The sequence below is a fragment of the Vespa crabro genome, chromosome 19 (genome assembly GCF_910589235.1).
Source record: "Vespa crabro chromosome 19, iyVesCrab1.2, whole genome shotgun sequence".
NCBI classification, from domain to species: Eukaryota; Metazoa; Arthropoda; class Insecta; order Hymenoptera; family Vespidae; genus Vespa; species Vespa crabro.
In genome coordinates this window covers 5,098,583-5,108,609 of record NC_060973.1, presented here as the reverse complement: position 1 = coordinate 5,108,609, position 10,027 = coordinate 5,098,583, and the positions used below count along the sequence as shown (strand labels likewise).

The 10,027-nt window shown below is 33.4% G+C and overlaps 2 protein-coding genes and 1 non-coding gene across 6 annotated transcripts; 2 read left to right on the top strand and 1 right to left on the bottom strand.

Annotated features, from left to right (window-relative positions):
• Positions 1 to 479: 479 nt before the first annotated feature.
• Positions 480 to 552, bottom strand: Trnaf-gaa. The gene has a single exon. It is a non-coding gene; the product is annotated as a tRNA-Phe (tRNA).
• A 1,724-nt stretch (positions 553 to 2,276) lies between these two features.
• On the top strand, positions 2,277 to 6,145 carry LOC124430717. Of its 3 annotated transcripts, none has more exons than XM_046977688.1 (5): positions 2,277 to 2,616; positions 3,458 to 3,939; positions 4,053 to 4,502; positions 5,468 to 5,731; positions 5,823 to 6,145. In XM_046977688.1, the coding sequence occupies exons 2-5, from the start codon at positions 3,533 to 3,535 to the stop codon at positions 5,983 to 5,985; spliced, it is 1,284 nt and encodes a 427-aa protein (XP_046833644.1). In that variant the 5' UTR covers positions 2,277 to 2,616; positions 3,458 to 3,532; the 3' UTR covers positions 5,986 to 6,145. The 3 variants fall into 3 exon arrangements, with proteins under 3 accessions (XP_046833644.1, XP_046833643.1, XP_046833642.1); XM_046977687.1 differs by having other exon boundaries at positions 2,277 to 2,666; XM_046977686.1 differs by having other exon boundaries at positions 2,277 to 2,824.
• A 430-nt stretch (positions 6,146 to 6,575) lies between these two features.
• Positions 6,576 to 9,867, top strand: LOC124430716 (protein ABHD18). 2 transcript variants are annotated; one of them, XM_046977684.1, is made up of 9 exons: positions 6,576 to 6,864; positions 7,024 to 7,108; positions 7,210 to 7,392; positions 7,522 to 7,634; positions 7,737 to 7,875; positions 8,040 to 8,237; positions 8,327 to 8,651; positions 9,031 to 9,316; positions 9,439 to 9,867. In XM_046977684.1, exons 1-9 carry the CDS (start codon positions 6,773 to 6,775, stop codon positions 9,497 to 9,499), a joined length of 1,482 nt encoding a protein of 493 aa, XP_046833640.1. In that variant the 5' UTR covers positions 6,576 to 6,772; the 3' UTR covers positions 9,500 to 9,867. The 2 variants fall into 2 exon arrangements, with proteins under 2 accessions (XP_046833640.1, XP_046833641.1); XM_046977685.1 differs by having other exon boundaries at positions 6,577 to 6,864; positions 9,073 to 9,316.
• Positions 9,868 to 10,027: the final 160 nt, after the last annotated feature.

The window sequence follows — 10,027 nt, the reverse complement described above, 5'->3', positions numbered from 1 at the left end:
GTTTCTAATTAATCATACCTGTGAACAAAGAAACGACAATTTACGTTTATTATTCACAATGTTAAATTTTATTTAATATATATTATAAATTTTCTTATAGCTCTGTTACTTTTCTCTTCTACGTTATATTTCATACTGTCCGTTTCTCTTCCAAATCTTAACGGCTCGGTTTGTAGGTCACAAAAGAAATTGTAAATAATAAAGGACAATGGAGGGGCGGGCTATGAGACGCGCGGCAAATCTATCTGATGAAAGTATATTTTCTTTACATATATATATATAGCGTCCTTCGAAGTTATTCAACCACCTCTCTTTCAAGATAAAGTCAAAATAAAAATCTAATGAGCCAGTTATATTTTGCGAATCAGAAAAATGAGTAAAAGTATAAATACAGAGAAATAAAAGATTCTTCGAGCGGAAGAAAAAAAGAGAAGGGGTAGGAGAATAACACAAATCCCCCACCACCCCGCCACGCGCGTTGCCGAAACCCGGGATCGAACCGGGGACATTTAGATCTTCAGTCTAACGCTCTCCCAACTGAGCTATTTCGGCCATGAAAACGTTTTTATAAAATTCTAATTAATTCCGAAATATTTATCAATGTCATTTCAAATGTTAATTATCATTTTAATTTAATATAATTAACGACAAGAAGAAAGAATTTTTTTGATCTTAAAAGCATTAGGAAATGTTTTGCGATCGTTGAATCAATTTTATCGACCAATGGTAATAACTCGAAATATTTCTAAATATTTTTAAATCGGATTATCGACGGGGATGACGTTTTAAAAATGAACAGGAAAATTGAAATAATTTTCAACGATGACTTTTCTTTTACATTGGAAATAATTGAAACTTTTGTTGTAATATTTAAAATCTGTCGAAAATTTTCGGATATCGTAGGGCTCTACCTTATCAATAACGACAACATCTTTTTTACCTACCATCCTAAAGAAATGCTAAAAAATCTTGTTTGCACGCTTACAAATTGCACCCTTTATGAATCAAGACGTCTACTTTAACACGTTCACTCCGGCGAGGGCCATGGATGGCCCGCACTAAACTGTCCCATCGGGTGGCCCGAGCCACCGGTGACTCGCATTAGATTGTCTCATTGGATGGCGCGGGCCACCGGCGGTATACATTCGATTGTGTTCTGAATTATTAGACTATTAGACACAGAAAATTAAAATAATGAAAATTTAACGTCTATCCATTAAAAATATTTATTTTTAATAATAATTATAATTAATAATGTATCAGAAACATAAGTTTTGTTCAATAACATAAACATAATAATATAGTATTATAGAAAAAACACAAATACGGTAAAAATAACATAAAATCTGATACTGTTTTATTTATAACTTCATTATTTATTGTTTTTGTGTAATTTGTTAAAAAATTTCAAACAAAGTGTTGGCTGACCCTTGCAATGCCCACAATACGTCTTAACTTTTGTAGTATTGTTAGTGGCATAAACTCTGCCCTTTTTATTGGACATATTTTTATAGCATTCCTTGCAGGGTTTACGGGACTCTCTTGCAGATTCTTCATATGATTGAAGGACATGTTTATGTGACGGTATATAACGGCATATTTGTTAATTGGGCAAAAGGTAATCAATAATAACTTCCCTAAATCGTAACATAGTCATATTTTTAGTGCCCCATTTTTTATAAATATACCAGGCATTTACGAGGGAAGTTCCGCATATTAATTCTATTATTATTTTTCGGTACCATTTAATGGTTTTTCGTAAACAACTGTAGTACGCCAATAGTTGATCTGATAAATCAACACCTTTTTTTGCAATATTATAATCAAACACAGCATCGGGCCTTACTGGACCATTTGTTCCTTGCACAAATTTACACAGGTGATTCTTTGAGGTAGTTAAGATCTCAATAAGATCTCACTGTACTATAGAGCAAACAAACAACGCGTATGCAGGTATGAACAGGCAATAATTACGCGCCGCCAGATGAAGCGCGATATTAATTCGAGCGCCGCCTCATAGCAAAACAAACGAAAATTGGCCCCGGCGTGAACGTGTTAAACTTAATCACTTTTCTCCGCGGTATAATTATTTAATATATAATGAAAATGAAAGGAAACGTTTGCGTCGAATTTGTTCGTATCTCCTTCGAATATAGAATCATAGTTTTATGTAGACACATTGACTCTCAAATTAAAAATATAATTCTATTTATATACATTTAAATAAATATAGGTCTTAGGTAGTAAATCGCCGGCGCATGCTTAACACTATGCCGTCGGCCGATACCACAGTAGTGTCGTGCGCGAAATAGCGGCCAACGGTTGGCGAAACCACAGTGGTGTATGCATAGTATTGCTCTGTTGCCGGCAACGGCACTTTAGTATCTTTTGCACTCTGTTGGTGTTTTGTTTAATTAATAAGTTACATACATCAACAAGTTTTTGTTTTTATAAGATTTGTGCGACAAGCCAAATAATCCGAATTAGTGCTACCGGCGCCAAGCGAATAAATTTTTACGAGACGTGCGGGCGGCAAAGTGTTAATAATCCGGACCGTAGAAGTGCATCATCGATCGATACCCAAGATAAAAATTAGTTATACAATGGAACTAGCAAGTATAACGTGGCCGCGATCTAGATACGCTTTAAGCTTCCATTAGAATTCGGTACTTTATGAAAGAAAAGAAAATATTAAAAATATTTAATTAATTCGTGATCCTACTGTTGATCGTAAATATGACAATTAATAAACAGCCCGTACTCTCGATAAATAAATATTATACAAACGACAATAAATTTTAGATGTACGAGTGTTCGCAGGAAAGTAATAACAACGAATATTTTGGCTAATATCAGAAATAATAATTTTTTATCTTCCATTATCGTCGTCAATATTTATCTCACTGATATAATGTTCTTGTTTTGTTTAAATAAACAATGCGACGTAACGATAATCGCAACAATTCATTTTTTGCTTATTATCGCAATTAAGAAAAATAGTTCCTACGTAATTGAACTTTGTTCTTAGTAATTGTAGAAAGTTTTACTTTCTGTGAAAACAATTGAAATTACCGAGAGGTTTTATCATTTATTTATTTTATTTCGACATTTTATATAGGAATAATCCAGCAACCGTCATAATCTTTACTTAAACAATAATTATATTTTTTCGTGGAAGATACATTATACAAATGAAACTCTATTACGGATAGAATAATATTATGAAATGAATATATTTTTCATAAATCTTATTAAATTAAATTATCTTATTAAATTAAAAAATCTTATTAAATTAAAATGACTTTTTTATAAAACATCGTATAAAGATAACTTTCCTTATTTTCAAAAGATTAAGTATCACCTCCAATGATAAATCAATTTCTAAATATTTATCTAGAAAGGGAAACCTTAAGTTATTACGAACAGTAATAGTAATCATTTAGTTTTTTGACGTTAGGCTTCGTGTAAACACGGTTTAGGAAATAAAGAAGACTGCGAGAGAAAAACTAGCTGACGAATAAAATTAAAAAAGATGAAAATCGAAGAGACAAGCGAAGAAAGAGAGTTGTTTGAATCGTTGATGAACAAGTTATACCATGATGTAAATTTTCGTAATAAGATCGCCAAGCAAAGTTACGACGAAATGCGAAAAGAGCTCGAAGATATGTTAGGGGAACGTCTGAATTTGATCTCGGATATATATTTGGAAAATTTTTACTATTCGAATTTTCTTGGAAATCACGACAGACCGTCTTCCGAAAAACCCGACTGGCTAGATTTAAAAAAGTTTCAAAGAGGCCAACATTTCGCTCGCAATAATTTGGCCGGACTTTTCATAGGAAAGTTATACGGTTTGCTCTGTCTGCTTTGCCATGCTGAAGGTCTGCAAACGATGATAATGACGCAGAAATCTCACACGCCTTATTTAGCGTTCAAAAGGTAAGTCCTAAAATGATAATAGACCTTAGAGAGTTCATCATAGAATTATTAGAGAGTTGCTTGCGTTAATGGTAAAAAAAGAAAAGTATTAAATAAAATAATCGTCGTTGAAGGTATTTGTCGACCAGTCAACGTATACGCAACTGGTACACGGAAGATCCTTGGTGCGAAGATACGAGAGCGTACAAAGACATTCAAACGGTCAAGAGAATGCATCTTGCTGTGAGCAAAAAAATCAGTGAACTCGATTGCAAGGAAATGGAATCGATGAGTACTATAAAAGATCCTTACTGTCCGGCCTTTCGATTTATAACAGATGATTTTTCCATGATATTGCCACCGGACTCGTTGTTGGCTCGTACATATGTAGAACATTCGAAACATTTGTGTAGAAATTTAATGAGAATTAATCAGATTGAGATGAACTATACTCTTTTCGGGTTTATGGGCTTGCCCATACTTTTCCCTCATCGTTTTGGTATTTATCCGGTGATAGACGAGGATCTCGAGAATTTTTGTTACGTCTGGAGGTGTATCGGTTATCTCTTGGGAGTGGACGACAAGTAAATTGAACTTTTTATCGTTTCCTTTCCTTCCCATTAAGCAAAATAATTTAGATATCGAATCTAATGATCATGCGATCAATCGAACTCGTTGATACGTTATTACACTAAATTATTCCCAGAAATATTCTAATATAGTCCAAAAGAAAAAAAGAAGAGTTGTTCGTACAAGGAAATTAAAGAAAGAAACGAAGGCAATAAGTATTCTTATTTCTAACTGTTTGCAAGATATTTCATAACGCAATTACGCACTATTGCTTTTGCTGTTTATAAAACATTTTGTTTATTAACATTGGCAGAATTGAAAGCTTTGTACTATTAAAGATTATTATTGTAAAATGGGACGGAGAGATAGCTCAATCCAATGATATAAATAAAAATATGTATGATTTGCACGTGAGAGCGGATAGGATGCCATTTCTATTTGCGTAAACAGTACCGAACGGAGTCAAAGTTATTTGACGCGATCACTTTCTAATAACAGGTTTATCTCGAATAACATAATAATTTTCATAAATGAGATTTCCTATTTCTATTTACAAAGACGACAATCACTCGTTAGATTAGGCGCATAATAATCGATTATCTTGATGTTTCTTCCTTCTTCTTCCTGGCTTTATAATTCTTCATTAGAGAGGTTTCTCAGAATTCACAATACCTTACGAAAGTTATAAACAAGGTTAAATTCCTCGCTTATTCCTAATTAAAATTAAAATAAAGTAAATGAAGATTCAATAAGTTCAATAAGTTGGAGAAACGAATTGGTATTGGCACATATGAACGCGCACGATTATCGCATGCATTGGTTTACGATATTGTTTTTTGTTTAATAAATAACATATCAAGTTGACTATGTTTTTTGCAAGCTAATCGATATGATAATTATAATATTAATCGTGATGTAATGTAATTGAGAGGGTGATCATAATAAGAGACATATTTTCTTTTTGTTTCTTCACGAAAAGGATAAATATTTGTCGGGGCAGTTTGAAAGACGTAAAGGGTCGTTGCCAAAGGTACATAGACGAATTGGTGAAACCTGCGTTGCAAAGACTCGAGCCACAATGGGAACATATGATAAGATGCATCATCGAAGGAAATTCTTATTTTATGACCAATTGTAACTTTGAGACAGTAATCTTGTGCGTTGCCGATATAATTAACATCGAAATGCCGTCTTTGTACTTTTCGTTGAATTACTATCAACGGATCGTCTACTATTTACATAAGTAAGTAAACCTCTGCTAGAACGATTTAATGTTAATATAGTTATCGTCCCTCTCGAATAGCAAACGATCTGCATTTCTCCTTATCTTACAGATATTTCCTACAATACGGATTGCAATATTCGTTTATACGGCGTTTCGTTAATAAATTTTTTAATTCGTTGCTCGACGGTGCTCTCAATTTCGACGACTCGAAAATTGCCGAATTGAAGAAAAAATCGATGGATTCTCTATTGCACGTTTCCGTTGGCAAATGATATTGCATTTATGTACGGAGCGACGCTAATTTTCGCTAAATGAGATGCTAAAAAAAAGAAAAATAAATGAAAGTAAAAATAAAATGTTTAAATCTTATTATCTTATTATTATTAGGAATTGTACTATTATTAAGAAAATAAACGACTATTATTAAGAAAATATTCTTTCCTACCATTTCTTCGCAATATAATATTAGTGTAACACTTCATGTATCATGAAATGATCGCAGCGGCAGTATCAAAGGACAGATTACAAATTATTGAGTAACCATTTGATTAGTCGGAGCATAGTTCGATTATGCGACCTCTTTAAATGTCGTCAATGTTATCGATGCCGGATACGTAAAAGATGTATCATATGTAATAGGTTCATAAAATAAAACAGCTCGAGGAGTGACGAGTAAAATAATTTTTGAACGAGGCAACACTTGGAAAGGACGTTTGAAAGGCCTTTGTTAATCGGTACGCGATTAATAGAAAGTTCAATCGCGCGCGCGTATAAGTAACGTACCATACGTAAGCGCTTTATTCTTTCGCCTTCTCTGATTGGTCTGTCTGTTCAACGTATGAAAATCTTTCTTTGGAGCGACAAAGACAAATCGCAATATCCCATATAGTCAATCGAAATCATAACCTCTTTAAGGGATGTTCATTCAATGAAAAAATCCTCGATTGCGAACAAATACAAAAATGGATTTAAATCTGCATTGAATCTTCAAGTGTACAAAAGGTTTTCCACCAGAGTCCGACTATAGATCCGTACAAATATCGATTTAATTCATAAATAATGCCTCCGAGTCGTTTGGATGCCGTTTATAGAAGTATCCTTCTGACAAAATTCTTTACAAAGGGATGGGGCAATCCTCAGAATTTGAAAAGGCAAGTTTAAAACTTATAAAGCAACAATTTTTCAGAATTCATTCACGTGCATTATATAAAGTTGATAAATGGAACAACTCAATAGTTGATAATAAGTTATATGAGATTAAAGGCAAATCCTGTACGTAGAATAAATTTTACCATGTCTTTTTATTTCAGGATATTCGAGTTTAGGAAGGTCATAGCCAACCGAGAAACCTGTTACAATCTCATACCTCGTAATTATCCAATAAATATAACAAAGGTATGTTACGGTCTAATACGGATAGCCAATTATCTCGTACTGAAATTGCGTACAGTCTGCCTATACCACAAAATGATATTTCTCTTATGTCTACTTAAAAGGACGAACAATGGTCGGACTGTCATATAATAGAAGGTTCCTTTACTTCCCCTTTTGATCTATACCTATCAGGAATGATGCCGGAGAAAACAAAAACTGCATATTTTCAAGTTATTTTACCGCGTGGATGGGACTCTTATAAAGTAAAACCCATTTGTTTGCATCTTGCCGGTACAGGAGATCATGTATGTTTCATTATCTTTCGATGAAGAACATTACTTCGACTTGCCTAAGGCGAAAAAATATTTTTATCATATTTCGTTTGCCCTCTTTTTTCTCTCTTTTTTTTTTCTTATACCTTACTTCTAAATTAGTTTTTTTGGCGGCGGAGGAACTTGATTGCCAAACCATTGCTTAAAGAATCTGGAATCGCTTCTATACTTCTGGAAAATCCGTTTTATGGATTAAGAAAGCCAAAAAATCAAATGTAAGAAATCAATTCTTCAAGGTTTGTACTAGATAAAATTGTCCATTAATTCTTCAAGTTGTTATAGCGTCCTTATTGAAACTTTTCCTTGGCCTTGCATAGACGCTCGAGTCTACATAATGTGAGCGACATATTTATTATGGGTGGATGCTTAATAATGGAGTCGATTGTTTTATTGAATTGGTGTGAGCAACAAGGATTCGGACCGTTGGGTCTGACAGGTCTATCGATGGGCGGACACGTTAGTATCTTTTATTGGTTATATATATATATATATATATATATATATATATGTGTGTGTGTGTGTGTGCGTGTGTGTGTGTGTATGTGTGTGTGTGTGTGTGTGTAGTAATGTGAGGACAAGTGTTTTCTTTCTCCTTATGAATAACATCCTTTGTTTTATAGATGGCATCGTTGGCCGCTACAAACTGGCCAAAACCCATAGCCCTGGTACCGTGTCTTTCTTGGTCGACAGCCTCGCCTGTATTCACAGAAGGCGTTATGAGTGCTTCAATAAACTGGAATCTCTTAGAAAGCCAATATTTCTCTAATGAAATTTATCAGAATGATCTTGCAAAAATGGTGAAAGTCATCGAAGAAGAGGTAAATCCATTCGATAAATTACTTTCCTCGGTATATATTTCTTTTGGTCTAATCGATGGCCTTTGGTTAATTGGTTTCTGTATTTATAGGAAGCATTCTTGGCTGGGCAACATTTCGCGAAACATTATCCTGCTAGCATGAACAGAATAAATAGATTGAAGAATGAATTTCGAAAGAGTAATGACGAAGAAGATGGTCTTATTACTTCTGGGGACGATGCTGGACCGAATGACAATAAAATTAACGATAAAATTGAGAACGAAATTGATAATAATTGCCTAGATAATGCGTATAAGAGGAGCAAAGGAAACGATATGATGCGTCAAGTAGCAGAGGAAAAATCCGCGGCGAAATTGTTTTCTCTGAACCTTATATCGAAGAAATTTAAATCAAACGATTTAGAGGCACCCAAGGGTAAGAGAACGTACCAATTTGTATCCGTTGATTTCAACATTATAAACGTCTTTCTCTAACGACATTAACCAAACAAACGACTATTATTGTCCCCCATTAGTTTAAGTACAATTATGGAGTTATGATATTGTTTTTATTTTATATTTCGTTACGTTGCTTACGTAAGTACGTGTGTACGAAGAACATTTCATTGTAAGTTGCAATTTTCAAATAATTCGATTTAACACATTACTCAATTGAATTTAACTAATCGAAAATTACATTATTGTACAAATAAATGTGAGCATGGTAATATTGAGATTCTTTTCTTTTCTTTTTTTTTTCTTTCTTTTCTTTTTTTCTTTCTTTTCTTTTCTTTTTTTTTCTTTTTTGGCAACAGGTGTTTGTTTATTTCCCGTATCGAAGCACCCACTATTTTCAGACGGGAAATGGCGCGAGAGGGAAGCCTTGCAATTTATGCGTGGTATAATGGATGAGTGTACACATTTAAAAAATTTCGAAGTTCCCGTCGATACGGAACTCATAATAGCTGTCTGTGCGCGTAACGACGCTTATGTTCCACGAGATAGTTGTATGAGTTTAGAAAAAATTTGGCCTGGAGCTGAGATACGCTACATCGACGCCGGTCATGTGAGCGCATATCTTCTTCACCAAAAAGTCTTTAGGTATAGATTTATTTTGTTAAATTAATCCCAACTTAATTCCATATATATATATAATATAACGGATTGCTTATTTCTGTTTCTTTTTATCTTTTTTTTCTTCTTCTTTTTGTTCTTTCTTTTAGATCGACAATTGCCGAAGCATTTCAGCGGTCATTGAAAAAATATCCTCTAGACGTTAGTTGACAATACGTGATATTTTTATGACGGAGGAAATAGTTGAAAATTTATGTTTAAAATAAAGAAAACGAATGTCTAATCGTCGTTAAAAAAAGTCATCTTTAATTTGTCGCCATTTATAAAAATATGAAAAAAGAATATATATATATATATATATATATATATATTGCACGAAAGGCGTAACATTTTGAATGTAAACCGAATTGTCGATCGGCCAAATCGCTAGTTTTATATTATTATTATTATTATACGGAGTAGTTAGGATCACTTCCGACGAGGCGATTGGAATTGTATTTTTTGCCAAGTTTTTTCAAGGGGCAAGAATTTTATGTCTCTGCCGTATTTATATAAGAATATACATGTTTACACTGGGATAAGAGTTGTATTTTCTTTGTACTTAAAACCGGTGCGTAAACTAGTACACCCATTACAAAACAATAATTTACAATAACTTGTTATTGTGAAATAAAAAAGATGAGGAAAAAAAGAAAAGGAATAAAAATGTTAAAAGTATTATATATGTCGAGGCTAGGG

Coding starts and splice junctions, on each gene's coding strand:
- LOC124430717 (XM_046977688.1), top strand. CDS start 3,533: ATGAAAATCGAAGAGACAAGCGAAGAAAGAGAGTTGTTTGAATCGTTG. Junction 3,940..4,052: donor CCTTATTTAGCGTTCAAAAG/GTAAGTCCTAAA, acceptor TCGTCGTTGAAG/GTATTTGTCGACCAGTCAAC. Junction 5,732..5,822: donor ATCGTCTACTATTTACATAA/GTAAGTAAACCT, acceptor CTTATCTTACAG/ATATTTCCTACAATACGGAT.
- LOC124430716 (XM_046977684.1), top strand. CDS start 6,773: ATGCCTCCGAGTCGTTTGGATGCCGTTTATAGAAGTATCCTTCTGACA. Junction 8,238..8,326: donor TGAAAGTCATCGAAGAAGAG/GTAAATCCATTC, acceptor CTGTATTTATAG/GAAGCATTCTTGGCTGGGCA. Junction 9,317..9,438: donor CTTCACCAAAAAGTCTTTAG/GTATAGATTTAT, acceptor TCTTTCTTTTAG/ATCGACAATTGCCGAAGCAT.